At 37.7% G+C, this 20,885-nt stretch overlaps 1 protein-coding gene across 1 annotated transcript in view; it reads left to right on the forward strand.

The window, feature by feature from the left end:
- The window catches only part of LOC138241240 (uncharacterized), a 132,264-nt gene extending 112,963 nt beyond the window's left edge, over positions 1-19,301 (forward strand). The window contains exon 3 of the mRNA XM_069194335.1: positions 15,474-19,301. Coding sequence (XP_069050436.1) covers positions 15,474-15,756 — 283 coding nt within the window. The 3' untranslated portion in view covers positions 15,757-19,301. The remainder of the gene's footprint in view (positions 1-15,473) is intronic.
- The last annotated feature ends 1,584 nt before the right edge of the window (positions 19,302-20,885 follow it).

Genomic DNA, 20,885 nt, shown 5'->3' on the forward strand with positions numbered 1-20,885 from the left:
GTCCAATCACCCCACCACCACTGCTTTTTTCAAAGCCTAGAAAGGTGCATTTCTCCCACTCAGACAAAATGAAGTGAATTAAGGCGGCTTTAATGATAGGATTAATACAGGAAAAAAAAACTGTTATTTAAGCGACTGTAATCGCTTTAAATGGAGACATCCTTAACTTCTGGTCAGGCTAAGAAAGCAATTAGCAGGTGTCAAAGTCATTTTTAAATACCAATTAACTTTTAAAGATGAGGATTTTATTCTGATGTTTTTTGCACAGATGATCTACAAATGTCAGAAAGGAGCAGGCCTATTTTTACCATTTTCAATACTATTACGTATTGCTGTACAATGTACATGTATTAGTAGACGCAGGTCTCATAGGTTCCTCAGCTTGTAAGCATCTGTTTGGTTTCAGTGTCCAGTGGTGTATGCCATTATTTGACTCTGACTAGGATTGCCTAAAAAGAGTTTGGTATGATAGGTTTACCATCTGCCAGGGTTTTCTCAGATTGCTGTGAAACTGTGTCTAGGACACCTGTGAGTTTGCAATGCCACTAGTCTGATGTATGGCAGTTCTCAGTCTGATACAGAGGCGTTTCAGGAATAATATGCAATATATATAATAGATGGACAATGTGCTATTACACAAGCGCAAAGTGTTTGCCATTTTTAAGAAGTAATGTAGTTATTAGCTCGTAACATACTGTAAATAAAACAATGTACAATGAAACAGGAACTGTGTTTCTGATGTAAACACTACATTTGTGTTTCTCTCACATGGAACACAGAGGATACTTATTGTGTGAAATCAGACAGGTGGTGGTGTCAGAACTTGAAGCAGTTTCTGTTAGTCTTATGGGGTCTAGTACAAAGCCTGTCACCTTTACAAATCTGGGTAAGATACTGAGCAAATAGATAACACTAAGCCTGCTCCATCCTCATTTTTTCCAGATGAGATTTTTGGGGTGATGCAAATTAAGTAGGTTGCCTAAGCTGGCAAAGCCATGTTCCTCTGAAACAGAAATGATTCGTGTTTTCTCCTATTCTTATAATAATAATTGCTTACACTTATATAGTGCTTTTCTGGACACTCCACTTGAAGTGCTTTACAGATAATGGGGACTCCCCTCCACCACCAATGTGCAGCCCCACCTGGATGATGCGACGGCAGCCATAGTGCCCCAGAACGCTCACCACACTTCAGCTATTAGTGGGGAGGAGAACAGAGTAATGAAGCCAATTCATAGATGGGGATTATTAGGAGGCCATGATTGGTAAGGGCCAAAATTCTTATGCACATTATCTTCCCATCTGTATTTGTTTGGTTTTAGCTTGATATCCATCCATTTTCTACTTATTTTATCCAATACAGGATCAAGGGGGATCTAGAGCCTATCCTGGCAAGCAATGGGTGCAAGGCCGGATACACCCTGGATGGGACACTAGTCCATCACATAGCATATGCAGACCCAGACACACACTCACACCAGGACCAAATTTCCCAGAATCTACCAGTATGTCTTTGGACTGTGGGAGGAAACTGGAACAGTCGTAGCCCTGTGGGATTGTACTCATTACAGACAGCCTGCTATTTGTCAGACATAAAGTAAATGTGCAAACCGTTAACCTCATGTGACAAAATTAATTTCAATATTAGTAGTCAAACAGGTCAAATGCAAAGCAATTAAGTCTTTGTCAACGTCATTGTGGATTATTTTTGTGAGAGTCTTGTCGTTGTTAACTAAAATGAAAAACAGGTCATTAACTAACATTTTTAACAAAATTTCCATCAATGGAATTAACACTGTAGAAGCACCCAGAGGAAACCCACATGAACATGGAGAAAACGTACACATTCTATGCAGATAGCAAGATAATGACATCTAAAACAAAACTATCTGTAAACAAACTTCCCAGGACCATCTACACGTGCGTCTCTAGTAACATGTCACAGTGACACTGAAATATTAAAAAAAATAAATAAAGTGACACACTCTTTCACTAAATGTTTAACTCCTCATTAATACAATTAGAAATGAAGGAAACAAAATGCATATTCATGTTGGTTTAAATTATCTTTTATTTTGAAAGGCATCACAGGCATTTATTTCACAGGCCCTGTGGAAAAACTGTCTGAGGGTGGGCTCCCATTATAATAGGCCGAGTCATGATAAACACCCAACTCACTATTCCATTTTTAATATCTTTCAGCATGTGGGGTTCATTTGACAATAGAGACAACAGTTCAAACTCCTACCTCTTTAAAAAGCTTAACTCCTAGGCAGTTCTTTGATAACAGGCTAGGACAGATTCACTTTTTACCCAACAAGCCCTCTGTCTGTTACATTAACACTGGAATCTACTGTCCTCTTAACGGTGTCCATTATTTCTAAATCTTTTTTTTTTAAGACTCAGATAACCCAGTCCACAACTTCATCCCTTCTTGTTCTCTCCTACTGAGCAGAGGAGGACCTAACACACATGCACATATTCCAAACACAAATATTTTCAAGCGACAGATGAATTAATTGCACTCAGCTAAGCTTGAGGGTGAGCTATTTCCATAGATACAGGGAAGTGTGGAATCCACTAGTAGTGGAGTTCCATGCTCACTGCAGTCCATTCCACATTCACGTCAATACAATGTCTTGCAGATCTGTAAAGTACCTGCTCCCAGTATATCTGCACCTGGGGATTACTGTATGTACAAGCCATTGAAAGGGAGTTGTTGAAATATACTGTATTTAAGTTCTTCTAATGCATTTCTAGAGTGGCTACAGTATAATACCTTGAATACAAATGTATTCATATACAGTATGCTGTCATAGCCACCTTATGATAGGAGGCTACAGTGTGTGTTAGAGGAGAAAGATGTATATCCCTGTCTTCCACATTCATGGGCCACTTAATTTAGAATCATTCTCTAATCGTTCTCTTTTACTTTAAAAACAACAGACGCCGAAAATACAAAAGAAAACACAAAAAGTGGGAGCTCACAGCTTAATTGAGGTGAGATAAGTAATCATGTTTTTAAGATGGGCTGGGGGAGAAGCAATAGGCTATATGATCTTTTGCATTTGTAAAATGTATCCTATGCTTACGTTTTTCATTAAAAATATATATTTTTTGTAAATTATTTAAGTCTCTGCACAGTCCTGTTGCATTTAGACCCACTAGCAAAAGTCATAATTTCTGAAGATTCATAGTAATTTATAAGTCGCCGTAGGAACATTTGGGACCTTGGTATTTATAGTCACACTACTCACGTCAGAGAGCATATAAATTAATCTCATAATTCCAAACACACTCTATTACAAGACACTCTTAAAATATGTTTAAGTAGGAACCTGTTACAAGAAGCATTTTCAGACACAAACACTTATAATGGGGTCAATGCATGTCAAATAATTGATTGCGATTAACTGGAACTACCTGAAGACAGCATGGAATGTAATTGTCAGTTTATCAGCTGAAGGGGAAGGGAACTTCTTTGCTTAGATCTTCAGTATAACACAAATGACAGATAAAGCTCTCTTCATTCAAGATAATTCTGTGAAATTTACCAAAGCTTCCTTAATGCAGTTTAAAAATTATTAAAGACATCGTTATTTGTACATATAAACTATTTTTCATTAAATGTGCCTGGTAGTGAATAGATACCTTGTGATACAGCACACTACAACACTATGCCCTAGTTTCTGATTCTTTCAGGATTATTTGAGTGTTTTGTCATATTTTTCCCTACAGTATTTGTGAAATATTTTTTTTCCATTCTGTGGCTTTGTCCAAAGTGCTACCTATTTTAAAACAGTGGCATTTAAGTTTCTTTGATCATTTAAACATAATCATCACGAATTGCACTTTGCCTATTGTTTTGGAATTGTACTTGTTTTAGTGCGGTGTGGTATTTAATAACACTATCTGGGTGAGTGGCACTCAGTGTGAATGACCATGCTATAGTGAAAGTGTTATGTTGGCACATGACCAATCACTTTCAGAGTTCCCCAAAGACTCACGCTCCAGAAGGTTGAATAGACTGAAATATGAGAGATTGTTTTTAAAATGAATTTTAAGACTATTAGTTTAAGTGAGCTGGAATTATTCGTTTTACCTGTACTCAGATGCAAGCAAAGGTCTTCAAATGGTGCTTGAATTAAAATGTTTTTAGGTTTGTTATACTGTACTTCAAAGCCAAATTAAACACGAGCAGCATTTTGATGAGATGGAATTTTCTAGGGAAGCTGTACTTTCTTAAGGTCCTTGTTAATGTAAGAGCAAGATTACAGAGCATTTTAAAAGTCCTGCACAGCAGATGCCCAGTATTATCTCAACAGACTGCAATTAATACCTGAAATACAATGTTCTCTTGTTCATAGTTTATTCAGTTACTGTTATGTACTGTACGCATCAACCATAATGCAATTTGAAATTGCTTGTATTTTTTCAGGAAAAATAGCCATCAAGTGGAAAGCTAAGAATCAGTAATTGTGTTTAATTTTCATACTACTGTAACTCTAAATAGCAAGGCTTGCAGGCTGAAAACTGAAGTAACTAAAAAAAAAAAATTAAAAGCACACATCAGTGGTCTGTTTTTCGTAACAATGATCAATCAACCAATCTACATTTATGAATAAATTTCAAGTTAGAAAAACAAATTGCTCCAATGTTTGTATTAGTCTGCATCTACAGTATTAGTTCTGATTGAATGTCTTTAAATTGAATTCCTTGCTCCAGTCATGTTGGTCACTGCTAAGCTTTGGTTTAGTGTTATTCACCTCAGGTAATAACAGCTACAGCGACTACCAGGTACTTTCAGACTTGACAACTAAGCCTTACATCTAGGTAACATTGTTTCATACATAACTTTGCAGTCTGTTTCCAATCAATTAAAGGGCAGTGAAAGCTATGAAGGAGCTACTGTGGTGCAAAACGAGAAGTGTGAAGAGGCAGTTTTTGCCTTTAATTTAATGAAGGGCTTCAATGCCTGCCCAGATATTGTGGCTACAGGGATGGCTCCTTTCAGAACTGCTTTCAGATGACAGATAGAACACCTGCAGTGTCAGATGACGTGTGTGCTCCACTGAGAAACAGGTGACAGAAGATTTCTCAAGCAGAAAGATTTCAGCTATATATGAACTTAGAAAGTGCGTGTATATTGTTAATTTATGAATTTCAAAATATCTTGCCATCTTACATATATAATAGTGTAATTAAGACTTTTACAGTATGTTTGTGTGGGGTTTATAGTCAATCATTGATCACTACCTTCATCACTTACAGTACATGTGTTTTTTTAAACCAAATGTCCACAGCTGTTACATTTGTTGGTCGTTCTTTACACCTCTGTGTCAATCCTTTCTTAATCTTTTGTCAACAATTCACTATTAAATCATTTTATGCCTGCTAGTTTTTTAACGTTCACATCAGAAGGCTGAGATGTCTTTCTCTCTCATCCCCTGGAGAGTCAGCTTTGAAGCAGTGCAATATATCTATATTTGCTCAGGAAAAAACAGTTAAAGATAGCAGGCATACGACCGCAAGGAAAAGGTTAGGTAGGGAAGGTGTCTTTTATGCAGCCAGCTTTGTTCCCATAAGTTGAAAAGCTGAGAAGAAATTCTAGGGTGCCTTGTCGCTATGGAAACCTCAGTTAAGGAAAAAAAATATCATCCTTCTTATATTGAGCTGCTCGTTGTGGATCCTTGTACATTATGTAACATTTTTACATAAACCTTGTTTATTCGTAAAGAAGCATAGTATTGTGCTTCTTGCGTTGTGATCCTTACTAAATAAAGTTCTATTGATAGCCTTGTTCCACCCTTCCTCATTATTTGTGCATTTTTGGAGCACTAGGAGCAACCTGTCAAAATCTTCTATTATTGTTCTGGCCCAGTACAGAACAGTGCAAGACACTATGGGATTACCAAGGGTCATGGATGTGACCTAGGGACATCCATGCTCCACAATGAGGTTGTAAACCTCCGTCCACAGCTGCCTTCCCAGGTAATCCTTCCAAAACCGAGTACTGCACAGACTAGCTCTCAGGAGAGCTGTAGGAGAAATGGAATAGCACCTCTGTACGCGTGTGACCATCTATATGTGGTATATATAATTTATATCATATAATACTGTATATTGAGATCAATGTTTGGATCATTTGGACACAGGGTACTGTAAAAGGGTGTTTTTGGTTCATTCAGGAGCTTCTAAGACTTATACATAGGTTGACGTTTTTCAAATGTGCATCTGTATTGCCGATGCAAAATGTCTCCATCACAGTTTGTTCTAATCCTTTCACAAAAAAATGTCCCATTTCTCTGGGTGACCCGGAGAAACCTGAGAGTGGTAGGACCCTTTTGCCGGCAGCTTCCCATCCTGGCTTAGAGCCCACATCCTGTGGGCTGGAGTCAACAGCCCAAACCATTATTCCACACTGCAGCCCACATTTTTATCAGCCCTGTGTTGTAGAGGTTAGGGACAGTAAAACTCAGTTAAAGTGCATTTGAACACTATTTCATCCATTACACTGCTGAAATGTCAAAATAGGACATGCTGTTTTTAAGCATGTCATGTTTCTGTTCCCATGTGGCTTAAGGCCTATTTAATCATGTTCCCCATGATATTCCTGCCTCCTCCTGTCCTATAGTATTCAACAGCTTTCAATAAATGCTGATGAGGATGTAGTGACATATGGTATCCATAGAGTCTATGTTTATTTATCCACAGCCACAGCACCCTTTGTTTATCAATGGAGTACTTTCATTTTTATTAAATAAACGGCACATTTAAAAGGCATTGACAGCACTTGAGACTTAAGCCCTTTGTGTGTATGCACACAGTGGCTGGGAATTGCCTCCGTGGTGTGTCTGTTTGTGTATTTATTATGTTCCTTAGATAGATACAAGCTTATTTCTACATTGCTTACTGTAGGTTGGGGCCTGCCTCAACAAGCCTGTTCTAAGCTAATAACTCATTCTCTGCAAGTTAATGAGCAGCTTTGACAGGGGACAATTTGCTGTTACAAGTTAATCAAAGGAAAGTATTATATGGCCATGATGTATTTATGTAATGCATAGATCTAGCAACTGTTTTTGTTTTTGGTTTTGATAACCATTATTTGGAACCATAAGTTTGTGGTCTTTCTTATCGAGAGACCACAGGTGGTGCGGATAGGCAATAAAACATCAACACCACTCACCCAGAGCACTGGAACCCCACAAGGCTGCTGTCTGAGTCCAAGGTTGTACTCCCTATTTACTCACGACTGCACAGCAAGACACAGCAATAACCGCATCATTAAGTTTGCCGATGACACCACTATAATAGGACTGATCAGTGATGATGACGAGTCCACTTACAGGGATGAAGTTGTACAGCTGCTTAGGTGGTGTCATAGCAATAACCTGGACTTGAACATAAAGAAAACGAAAGAGCTAATAGTGGACTTTCGGAGACACAGGCCACACACTCACAGCCCACTCAGTATTGATGGAACGGAAGTGGAAACAGTCACCAGCTTTAGGTTTTTGGGAATTCACATCTCTAAAGATCTAACCTGGACTGTGAACACTGACTCTATCATGAAGAAGGCTCAGCAGCGCCTTTATTTCTTGAGGTGCCTCAAGCGATGGGGGATGCCAACACATGTGTTGGTGAACTTCTACCGCTGCACTATCGAGAGCGTCCTCACCAACGGGATCACCGTGTGGTATGGCAACACCTCTTCGCGAGAAAGAAAGGCACTGCAGAGAATGGTCAATATGGCCCAGAAGATCATCGGCTGCGGTCTCACCGAGATTAAACAGCTCTATGAGGACCGCTGCCGTGGTAGAATTCTGGCCATCACAGAGGACAGTCACCACCCCGGGCATGAGCTCTTCACCCCACTGCCCTCAGGCAAGAGATATAAGAGCATACGGACACTTACCACTAGATTCTTCAATAGCTTCTATCCACAAGCAGTGAGACTGGCGAACACATTTAGCCATCCCCCTCGGACCACACCTACACCATCACCATCTACCTCATTGTAATTTATTAATTGTACGTCTCCAGTCATTGTTTACACGTCTGTATTGTTTACAGTCAAACTGTCTGCATGTTTACTTGCACATTGTCTATTGTTTGTTTGTACATTGTCTTGATGCACTGTTTGCACTTTGTTTTGTTTTTTACACTTGTTTTATAATCGAGAGACTTTCTGTAAGTAAGAATTCCATTGTACCAGTACCGGTTACATATGGCAATAAAGTTCAAGTTCAAGTTCAAGTTCAAGTCTTGTCTGTTGTCCTCACAACATGCAAGGAGAAAGAGCACTGCACTCCCTCCTCTGACTTGCCTACCTATCAGTGCTATTCATCATTTGACATGCTGCAAGCTCCACAGTTCCTTAGAGACTGACCACCAGTCAGAGTAGGGATCTGTCTCTTACTGGCAATTCTTTTTTTTTTTGTGGTGATTGCTATAACCATAAAATATTTTCTTACTCGCTAAATGTATTGGAAAAAAGAGAATGTTCTACCTAATGTTATAGTATTAAAAGGAAATATTTCAGCTGGCTGTAAGGACTACCAAATTGTTTTTAGATTGATGAGACAGAGTACATTTGCAAGCGCTGCTGACTCATAGCTTGGAGTTCTTGGTTTAGTTCTAGGCAGGAATGCCTGTTGTGTGAAATCTGTAGGTTCTGCATGTGTTTGCGTGGATCTTGTTTAGTGCTCTGTTCTCCTCTATGGTCTTCACGTTCAAAAGACATGCTTGCAAGGGCTCTCTAAATTGTGTTTTTTTTTGCTTGTGTCCAGTAAATGGACTGGCATCCCATTCAGAGACAAGTACTGTTTGTATCCCATGCTTCTGGGATAAGTTTTGTTTTGCCTTAACCCTTACTAGGAATGAGCACTTTTCTGATGATGGATGGTTCTTGTTTAGCAAGAAAATCTTTTAAATTTGGAATAGCTGTGAACATATAATAAATACTGCTCACGGTGCTCTGATTGGAAATCTTTTTTTTTCCAGCACTTTTTAATGCAAAAAGTAAATAGTATTGTGACCTCAAGCAGCTTGTGGGGATGGTTTTCAAGAAATAAGCTTGCATCTTTTACTGGACACATAATAGAGAAGCATAACCTAAGAAAGATGTAATAATCAAAGGCTTTAGAGAGGTTTATTGCTACACTGATCTGCAAAAGAGAATTCAATTGGTACCCCACAATTTCTCACTGGTAATTCCTGACATATCAAAGGATTCTTAAGTCTCATCGTAATGGAAATAAAGTCCTTTACTCCTTGCTTTCTTTCCCATTGTTTTTTAAATAATTATTTGTATTTGCACAGTGAGCTTCGATATGACACCAGGTTTTTCATGATCTTGACCGGGGTAAAATCAAGACCTTTTGTTTCTCAAAGGCTTCTCCCTTTTATTAATCAAACACCGTGTTTTTAGCTTGCATATACTGTTAGTGTTTTGTTAATATCATGCTTATAAGAGGACGTAAAATTTACAAAAGGTTACAATCAAACAAAGCCATTTCTAGTTTGTTTGGTTATTAGTAGTGTATTGGCCTTGAGGCTGTAATTGGGCAGCTTGTTCCAGATACCTACTGTACTGTACAATCCTTTGTACTGTAGTCTCAAAGCAGTTAAAAGGATTTACAGTGGGCAATGGGATACCATTCAGTGCCTTTCAATGATCACCTGCATTGTATGAGATTGAAAGAAATAGATGAATAGGGATATATAGACTGATTTGCTGAATTCTGAGACTAAAATAGAAAGGAAATCCAGAGACCATTTATGCTACATCCTGTCACAATACATTTCTTATTTAAACACTGTGTTTGTAGCTATACATTAATAACTGCTGAAACTTTTTACCCAAGGGAATACTGGCATAAATACCTTTGGAAATTTCTCCAGTATATTTTTTATGTGTTTTCATTTACTAGAAAAGCATTTAGTACACAACAATGTTTCCTTAAAAGTTAAAGCATAATTTAAACAATTATTTAAAAAGTTAGAGATTAATTTCTTGTACACGATTTTTATTTTATTGTAGATAAAAATAAAATCTTTCTCCATTTAAGAGACAGTAGTGATGAAGTATCGAAAAAGATTATAATTTTCAAACAATGCAGATGTCTTCTTAGCTATTGTTATAAAATAATTTTTCAGAGGTCCCTAATTGCTGTTTCAACATTAATCTCACCTTATAGAATGTGAATGAGATTAGTGCAGTTCTGCATTTCAATTTACTGATTTCTTTTGTATTTGTTGTGCTCTGCAGATCTGGCATCACTTACTGTAGTACTGTCTCTGCCTGACCTTTCTGGGCATCTCCTCAGCATGGATAGATGTGGCAGTAGAACAAAAGTCCTCCTCAACCTACTTTTTCTCCTCACCTACTGTGCATATATCTGTGGCTTGCACCTGCTTGCCACAATTCCTCAGTTAGGTAATAAAATACATGAATTAGTTTGTTAACATTTGTAAAAAAAAAACAAAAGGTTGAAATAGGGCAGGGATTGGAAAGTCAGGTCTGTGCTGTAAATCTCAAAGATCCTTAGAGATGATTCTTGGAAGATATCAGACAGATGGCTGAGGCTGCTTTCTGGTACAGGGCCACCACTAACTCTATGGACCCTGGAGGGAACAATCCACAGTGACTGCTTGCTTCAAACAGACAACCACAGTGTGTCCATGCAGAGCAAAAGAATCTGGTTCAGAGTTTAATTTCTCAATCATTTAATGGCTTTTCACAGACTTACACTATTTTGAATTGTGAATGACGCTCACAAGAATGTTTACAACTGTAGAGAAATATGATACTTTTCTTTTGAAAGCTATTCCTCTTGTTCACTAAATACGTGCATACTGGAGGTATCCCAGTACGACAGAAGGAAAACCAATCTATAAGTGTAAAACTAATCAGTACGCTGATAGAATCTTTGAGTAAAGTCATTGGAATGTTCCTGAGAGATCAACATACAGTATGACTGTAAAGAGTAAGAAATAGCTGCTCTTTCTCAGAAGTGCTAAATTGCTACCTAAAGAGACAAGCTGCTTCCAAGTGTCCAATTGTTGAATCTGCTCAAAACATAATGATAGAATTCTTGATTTACATTGTTAAATACTACACTGAAAAAGTATTGAAAAATCGGAGTTTGAGCTTCCCTTTTTCTCATCTATTTTTTCATACTTTGATGCAGTCTGAGATCTGTTTCATCTTCTATTTTTGTAACTGACTGGTTGTGCTGATATTAGCATGGGTGACCTCAATTCAAAATGTACTATCTCTTGTTCACTGGAGTCTTCTATGTATCACAGGCTTCTATGTCTGATATATCTGAGGACTGTTATTCTGGTGCCTCTCTTCCTAATAATTTGAAGTGGTTATGGAGTTTTAGTTATTAAGAATGAGAAATACTCGCCTCTATTAAAGCACTGTGGATGTGATGTATGTGAAGATGCAACAGTGTCACCAGCCTCCAGAAAAGGAGTAACAGCCTTCCAACCTGGTGTGTAAAGGTCACAGAGGACCTGGCAGTGTACTATACAAGCTTTCAAAACAAAGAAATCAAATCAGAGTCCACTAGAAGACATTATGGTCAATTATTTTCACAGTGGCATATAGCATTGCCTGGAGTGTGCCGCAATTTCTTGTGTTACATGACGAAACTTATACTATTATACCTCTTAAGGGGAGAAAGGTTGAAAATTGACTGCAGAAAAGAACTGTCTATGGCTGCTGAAAACAAACAGTGAAGGACTTCGGTACTTTCTATAAAGTAGACTTTTTATTACACATGGCAGAACAGAGTATAAAATTAAATATCATTTAATTGCAGAGCATGCAAAAGAACAAACCCTTAAAGAGGAGTATCTGTTATTGCATTTTCCTTAAACCCTTTCTTTTCCTTCAATGGACATTCTTGCATTTATGTATACGATTGTGTGCGTAATTGTGTTCAGGTCTTTCATTCTTCACCTGAGCTTCCATTCAAAACAAGGAGAACAGAAAAAACATCACCAAAATCTTTTGCTTTCAAATAACTGGGGAAGCAGAAACAGTGGTGCATCATCAACTGCCAATAACCTCTTCATACATGCAAGATGTTATCATCATTTATTTTATCGAAAATCACTACATGCCACTTTGCGTGCAGTAAGCTGCTTTCAAGTATCATTTCTGTTTTACAGCAAAAAGAAACAAGCACACGACAGGCATTTAAAACGATCCTGAATATGCAGCTTCCCTCCCACACACCAGGAGAACAATCGCTGAAACAGTATCTCTTTAATACCAATTATATCTTAACTCCTTGCTTGCTGATTCTGCCATTACATTATTTTCACGAAAAAGGACATAGTGTAAGTATTGTGTATATTGATTATCGATGACCCAGGTAATTTCTGATATTGCAAATTCACCATTTGAATGACAAATTTAAGATCATGTTTTTACTCTTGCATTTATGCTCATTATTCCCAGGGAAAATTGAATAATTGGTGTAGTTTTACATCATGGGTTACTCGCCAAGATGTTTGAATGTGAAATATTAATGTTGATAATAATAGCCAAAATTCAAATTGTGAGAATAGTAATTGGGCTTATATCTCAAAGCAAAATGTTTGGTAAAAATGTATTGCTATATATCAAATTGATCTTACATCTGTTATAGTTTCAGATCTGTAATGCCATCAATAAGTGAGCTGCAATTTCAGAGAAACTGAATGTGGTGAGTTAAACTTGAAGATGAGACTTGACAGGTAACACACAACAGGATCAAAGAGGAAATGTGACCAAGATACTAATATATGAAGAATTGGGTTCTGCAGCATTGCGAGTCTTGTATCCCTTAATCTGTATCCTGCTTTAGTACCAGACAGCAATACAGTTTACTGTCCCAATTTGCGTATGTGAAAAATAGAGCTGAGATGAAAGACTGTCCTGCAATTGCATGTCTCCAGGGAACATTTTGGCCACTATTGTCCCACAGGCTGCACACAGTACCATTGAATGCTAACTATAATATCTCAGGTAGTCCTTGCTGCATGGGTTTCTGAAAATTAAACATAATGTGTGATTATGTAGCTTAAGTTGAGCTTTAGCGATATACAGTCTTTTTGGCTTTTAAGTGAATCAGTCATGAATATATCATATGAATCATAAATGAATCATATATGGATATTTTCATCACTCTTTTCTTTGGAAAATGTTTTTTAGGCTCAAGGTTCAGACAAGGAAGCACCAGTTGCGCTAAAAAACAGTTTTGTTGGTAAAAAAAGACAGACATGACTGTTCTCTGGGAATTCTTTGTTGATAGCCCGGACCAATAGTTAATTTACTGCTGGGGTTCTGTATGTGAAAAGTAGCACTGATATCCAGTTTTATTGTTTTTGAAGAATTGTTGTGTACTCATTTGAATCCTTATTTATTGCATATATGGTATTCTTTTTTCATAGCAAAATACCAAAGGCCAAAAACAAGTGAGGCCACTTGATTAATTTGCTTAATTTACAGTACACCACTTGGTACTGCAGACCCCAGATCAACTACAGAATACAAAGTAAGGTTATATGACAAAAGAAACTCAACATATACAATTAATTAGCAACACACCCTGGATTTTTGGTCAGAAGTAAATGTTCTTGCATTTTGTTTTTTGCAATACATGTTAAACAATTATACTTTTGGCTCTTTCATTATAATTCTGTGTCTGATGACAGTTTTCTGCACACGGGTGTTTGACAACTGAAGCTGGATTAAATTAATGACAGTTTTCATCTGAAAAAATAACAAATAGGTCAGGGTCATATGAAAAGTCAAGATTAAACAAGCCTTCAACAATAGAAAAAGAAAAAAAATCCATCCATTTTAATTTCCGTTGTTGAGAAGGGTCGCGACATGAAAAACCGCCACAAAACGCTATTACTGTACACCCAGATTACAAATGCACTTTAAAAATCTCGATTATAGTTATAGGAAACTATTGCATGGTTGGACCATTTGTTGGTCGTGTTCCACAGGCATGACAAAAAGTTCACAACTTGCAACAAGTTGTGAAATTTGGCATCTGTCACTGCTTACTGTCTCATTTCAGTGCTGCCCCGGTGCTGAAATACACCGGATTGTCTTTTGCTTTTACGACACAACGTAATACCAGTGTAGTTTTAGATGGGTGTAGTGGAAAGTCGTTTATGTTAAGGATTTTTAACCACTACGTTAAAGAAAGAACATCAGAAATAGTCAATCTTGATGTTATCCATTTTTTTTCCGTTTCTTTTTGGAAAAAAAATCAAATAATTACTCGAGCTGTGTAATTAAAATGACACGGAGCTTGTATGTGGTTAACCCAGAAGATTGTGACCTTTTAAACAGTGACATCGCCATGGTAACAAATAATCTTTTTTGCTAAGGATCCACTTCAGAGAAACACCTTAAATTAATTTTCATGAGAACATGTGGGAGGGGGGTGCAGAGAGCTAGCTTTAGGGTGTCTGTCAGGCAGTGTGATTGGTATGACCCGCTGCAATCATACAAAAGAAATAATACACCATGTAGACAAGCAGCACGGATGACCGCGTTCTTTTCCTTCTCCTCCTGCAACAGGATTTCTGGATAGACTTTTTTTGCTCTCTAAAAACCAACTTACTAGCTTCTCGCTGATCCCGCTTGGCTTTCGAAGTTACCGGGAAAGAATAAGGTGAACTTTGCATTCTGTAGCTTCGAATGTTTCCTTTTTGAGTGAACAAAGGACTTAAGATGGAAAGGTCAGTGTAAAGTTTTGCGCGGTAGAGGCGAAAGATATAACGTTGGCTTTGTTCAGCAGATGAAGAACGATACTTCCCGGATTGTTCTTGTGAAAAATAAGTTTTAGGATCTAAGCTGCTGTACCTTACCTGCCGCCCGAACTCCTTCTGCAGGTCTTGTGAAACACATAACTGGTGGCTTCGCCTGTGTGTAAACTGATAATATACTTTTTTTTTGTAAGAGACATTTAACATTAAACCTGGGATTGAGATTTACCCGAAACAAGGACACGTTGATTTAACCATTCAAGGGGAGTTGCTAACAAAGTAAAGAACAATTTCTCAGACTTTTGAAGGCGGTGTGATTTGCATCACACGTTTATGCGAGCAGGGAGTTGCTCGCTACTCGAAAAGCATTGCCTCAGATTTCACAGATAAACGGTTGATAGTGGGTTCCTCTCGCCTTTTTAAAAGCTAATTAGCATAATTTAACCAAGGCACAGAAAGCAGTTCCTAATTATTTTTGTACTGTACTTTACAAGGGATTAACATTTCTTTGCTGCACTTTTGGGAATATAAAGACGCTGCAGACAGTCGCCTGCAGACTGATTTGAAGAGATTATGATGGATTAAAATTGCGAAGACCTTTTTATCAGTTGTTTTTTTCCTCCTTTCCAGCGGCTAACGATCTTTATTGGATTTTCTTCCTTTCTCTCCCTCTGTCTCGCTGCTCGCAGAATGGCTCGTTTTGGAGACGACGTGGCCGGCAGGCTGGGATCCGGGGATGGGGGCTCCGAGCGCAGCAGAAACAGGCAAGGAGTGGCGGTGTCTTCGGGTGGAGTTTCGGCAGCCTTTAAACAGTCAAAAGCCCAAAGAGCCCGCACCATGGCTCTCTACAACCCTATCCCTGTCAGGCAAAACTGTTTCACTGTCAACAGATCTCTGTTCATTTTTGGAGAAGACAACATTGTTAGAAAATACGCAAAGAAGATCATTGAGTGGCCATATCCTTTTAGCTAACGGTAAACCTTTTGTCGTAATGTTTCCCCCTGTAAAATAATTGCAGTTACCGCATGCCCATTTCAAAACGTTGTGGATGAGACAGTGTTTTCTTTACGGTGCTCGTCAGTTTACATTTTTTAGGTATTGATGATCTATTTGTGATATCTACTATATCATTCTCAAGCGAGAAATAACCAGAAATTAATGGAAGCCTCGGTTGGAAATTGGTTACGTCTGCATCGTCCAAGTATGGAAACCTGTTGTTTCACTTGTTGGGCTCATTTTGATACATAACTCGTTTTCTTATTATTGTACAAGATCCTGCTCCAATGAAAGTTAGTTGTTTTTTTCCCACCAAACGACCTAATGCATCAAGTCTGTGTTAGGATAAAATAAAACGGTTTAAACCCTGGGAAATCCGTCATAATTACTGCGAATTTTGATTTTGCACGTATAAATACACTTATTACGATTTAACATACAATTAAACATTGTATGGAGAAGAAAACGATCGGTTAAGATATCAAAATACTTTAGCGTCTCAAACGCACGGGCGATATATTAATCCTAAAATAATATATCAGTTACCAAAAATGCAAAATTTAAAAAGCGCGGCAGACTTCAGCACCATGGACAGCTGCACTACCTAGTTTAGAATAACGGTCGTTGGACATTAGAGATTGGTTAAATTGCATAGATTTTGTCGTTCTGAATCGACAGCTTTGAAAATTAGAATTAATACAATGATTATACAGTTACAACAGTCCGTCTGAAAATCGCTCATGAGAAACAACACTCTCAGATCTTGCTCATTTAATATTACTGCAGTGTAACAAAAGCTGAAGGAGGCATGTCAAAATCACGGTGATGCAATAACTTTATTAAATAAACGATACGGTACAGTATGGTTACTGTTTAGCGAAATGACCACATAGCCTTTTTGAATGTTTTCAAAGTGTAAGATTGATTCACTTTTATTTAGTAAAAAATCTGATTGTACTCGGAGAGATGTTCCTCAGGTATCCACCTCAATACAAACTGAACCATGTACAGTACCAGATGTTGAATTTTCAATGGATAATCATAGCAAGAATTTCTTCATAATATTTCAGTGTTAAAGACAGTCGCTTTAACTACAGGATGAGATGTGTAGTGAGTGCAGAAATTTTATGGCACACCTCCCTGGAGAAAATATAACCTCAATCTCTGCCATGCTGTACTTGTTGATCAGGACTGCTTGCTTCCAGCTCTTACTATGTTGATTACTGAGCACAGAGATTTGTTTCTTTGAGATGGCTGGGCTAAGAGTGCACTGGCACTGTAGGGCTCCGTTAATTTGACTTTGTAATGCACATTTACTTTCCATGGGTTTGCCTCACTGAAATCTGTACCGTTAAGTAGATGGTACATATAAGGAAGTGGGGTGGGGGTACATTGACTCATCAGCCTTCAGATCTCACAAGTTAGAAAAGTAGTAAACCAAGATGTTAGTTAAAATGTATGGTTTTCATGTTGGTTTCTAACATACTGTAGTATACTGTAGATGCTTTATAACCTGTTGACTTTTGGTCACATGTTAACAAAGTCCCTTAAAAGTGGTTAGTGATGGCAGGCCACATTTCAGGAAAGTGCTATATTAGGGTTCTCATTTTGAATATGTTCATCCTAAACATGCGTTGACTTTGGTGCTGTTGTGCATTACACCCTTAATTTTCACTTTAATTTATGCACAGCAGCCAGAAATAAAAAATACACCAACATATGGTCATTATTTTTAAGCAGAGTCTTGTGGATAAATCTGGATATGTTGAGTGATTTAAAAGGGAAAAGGTATTATGTTACCACATTAGAAACAATTACTTGCATGTGACATTAGGCAAAATGAGTGGTACTTTGTCCCTTGTCTTCTCATGCAATTGTTTTGCACGCTGCAAAAGGACTAGGTGTTGCTGTTAAATAACCACGCACATATTTTCTTTAGTTTTTCTGTGTCCATTCCTGTGTGGCTTGTCATGGCATTCCCGTCTTATATATGTCTTATGTGCTGCTTTCGTTTGCTTGGTCATGTAACTTTTTAAACCAAACTTGGAAAGAGCACACCTCTGCCATTTCATAAAGATGTATTACAGTGGTTATTTATTTGTACTCTACTGTTTTTGTCGTTGGCAGTAACTGGCAAATTAAGCACACCCCATCAGTCACTGTGATTTATGTATCCGAGTTAGTCATCTTTTAGTTCCTTTCTGGAAATCCCATGATGAAGTCAGATTGGATGTTTTTTTTTTCATGCAGATTCTCTTTTCCTTTTCACTTTTTAACATTAGTTGTTCTTACAGCAGTGAGTGAGATTTTTTTCACTATTGCTGAACAATACTTAAGGTAGTGGCTCCAGTGTTGTGGGACAGAGAGTAGACTTCTGTGTTTGTTTCCTTTAAAGTGAAACAAAAATTATCCTTAGTCAGCTTTGTTTTAAGTAGTCAAAGGTATCTCATGTCAGATTTACAAGTTTTGTCCATTTAAAAAGTGGTATCAAAAGGTGCCTATATTAAGGAGTAGAAAGTATTATAATCAGTCATTTTTCTTTCTTTTTCTGTTGCTCATTTTGAATAATAAAGCAATAACAATGACAGTCCTTTTTAAACTTGTGCGATAATCACCACTTTCAATTTCAATGGAAGTTATGGGGTAGGATGGATTGGTGCTCCAAAAATACATATATTTCTAGATATTGAGTGCCATGACTAAATTAAAATGAGATGACTCAGTCTCAGTGATGCTACTTTGACACGAGGTGGTGTTGCAAGCAATTAAAGGTCTGAAACTGAACCTTTATTTTTAAAGAACGTTATTAACATTTAAGCATCTGAGCTAATAATCCTGAACCATTTGCATAATTGAACATGAAAAAAGTGTCATAAGGACGTGATACTAAGTGTTCAGGCACAGTCCTGTTATGTTTTAATTAACACAAAGGAGAAGAAGATCATAAGTTATAAAGGAATTTCATCACAAAAAAAGAAATAGGGGGTTTAAGGAGTAAAGAGTTCCACACGATGAGATGTGGACAGTGTCTGTTAAAATTAAATTACACCCTATAGTGTTGGCCATCTTTTGTGAATTGGCATTGTTCATAAGGTTCCTCAGATTTATTACAACTGTGCATAATGTTTTTGGTCATTGAATGTATTTAAATGAGATTGCAATATCAGGTGTCTTGACAGGCAGGACTGTAGTACAATAAATGTGTCCCTTCTTTGACAAATTTTAAATTGTGTTTAAGTTTCTATGAGTTCCCTATTTTAAAGTACATTTTTGTGTCAATTTAATTCTGCTTTGTTCTTTTCTGTTTCTTTACTGATTATGCCTTTAGTGATTTAATTGTCTCTTGAATTCTTCTATTTTTTTAACTTTGTGCATGAAAGTGCTACTGTATATATAAATAAATAACTTAAAAACCAATAAGTGAAGCTGGTCTGGAGGCTCTGTAGCATACTGTATGTCCTCTCTCTTTCTTAAAACAAAAAATTGCCTCATTCCTCTTTCTGTGTTGAAACTACCCCTGCCCAAAGAGATTTCCCTCAGGTGTTTAGGACAGTCCATTCCAGGAGCTGTTTACAGTAATGTTTCATATCTGCTCTCAGTTTGTATACTGAGGATTCAGGTCCACATGGAATGCCAGATAGTGTGGCAGGACAAGTGTGCTTTTTGGTCACTCACTCTGAAGCTACTCGCCCATCAATATGTTTTATTGCGTAGCTCCTCAGCAAGCTAAGGTACAGCTACTGTTCATGCACCTTTGCAAGCCTATTTGAGTGCCCATGTGTCTGGGTAGTATACTTCATATGTACCTAGCAGGGAGTACTAGGGTTCAGGATTGTCTTCCACTGTATTGATCATGCAGCTTTTTTTGGCTCTTGGTTTCTCTGAAATTTGGTTTCACTGCACATTTTTGTGTTAACAGTTTTTTGTTACATTGTCTTTCAGTGGCCTCCATTTCTGATTGTTCACAGAAGGTCTATAAGTGTCCAAATTTGAAACCCGTGTGAATACTTACATTAGATTTATAGTTAGTTGAAATAGAATTGGAAATAAAGGGTCCTAAGGAAGGACACTGTTGGGGTGTAAGATTTGACCTAAATAGGAAGATTAACAATTAAAGAAGAGGAAGAATAGTTCTTCTGGTTTATGTCACTTTCTCAGATCGCTTAAAATAAAAGCTGATCTAATGTACACCCTTTACTTTAAATTATTATCTAAAGCTTCTTGCTTTTAGGACACAGATGCGAACATTTCAGAATTCTTCTGTCTTAATTGCTAAAGCCATAAAATTTTCACCCTTCAAAATGTAGTGCTATGTTGTAATATCCAGTTCTAGTATTTCAAAGCACTTTTTTCGCCTTTTTTTGGTGCAAGCAGTTTTGGGAGTTGATGTGTTATTTGTTCCAACTATTTATACACTCTCCCACCTGGGGCTAAAGAAAGAAAGATGTGAGGCAGCTGACAAGCACACATAGTCATTCATAGTGGAATGTGATAAAATAGGCTGGATCTGTCACTGTTTTTTTCGAACCCACTATTACACTTCCGGGTAGCATGGTGGCTCAATGGTTAGCATTGCTGTCTTGGAGTTCTCTGGGTTCAATTCCTAGTAAACTAACTGCACAGAGTTTGTATGATCTCGTCTTGTTAGAATGGAATTCCTCAAGGTTCCTCACTTTTCTCCCACTGTCCAAAGACATACTGTACTGGTGGGTTGAATACTTCTATGAAAATGGCCCTGCTGAATTTGGCACTGTGAGTGTATACGTTTGTGTCTGTGTGTGTGTGCCCTGCAATGGACCCATCCAGGATGTCTCCTGCCTTGTGCATATTGCTTGTCAGAATAGGCACTGGCGCCCCTGCAACCCTACTGTATATTGCATAAAATGGTTAGAAAATGGATGGATGGATAACACTTATTCTCTGCACCTTTAAACATTTCTTGGTTAAAAATCTCTACAGTCCAAAACCAGAAGGGCCCCTGAGTTGGACCAGAAAGAAGCCCTCAAAACAGAGCACAAATGGATTCCTAAAGTCCTGACCTCAGTTTGGCTTGAACCATCTTTTTAGACTAATGTGAACATTGTTTTCTGGGCAGCAACATGCAG

Source organism: Lepisosteus oculatus, chromosome 9 (genome assembly GCF_040954835.1).
Source record: "Lepisosteus oculatus isolate fLepOcu1 chromosome 9, fLepOcu1.hap2, whole genome shotgun sequence".
NCBI lineage: Eukaryota > Metazoa > Chordata > Actinopteri > Semionotiformes > Lepisosteidae > Lepisosteus > Lepisosteus oculatus.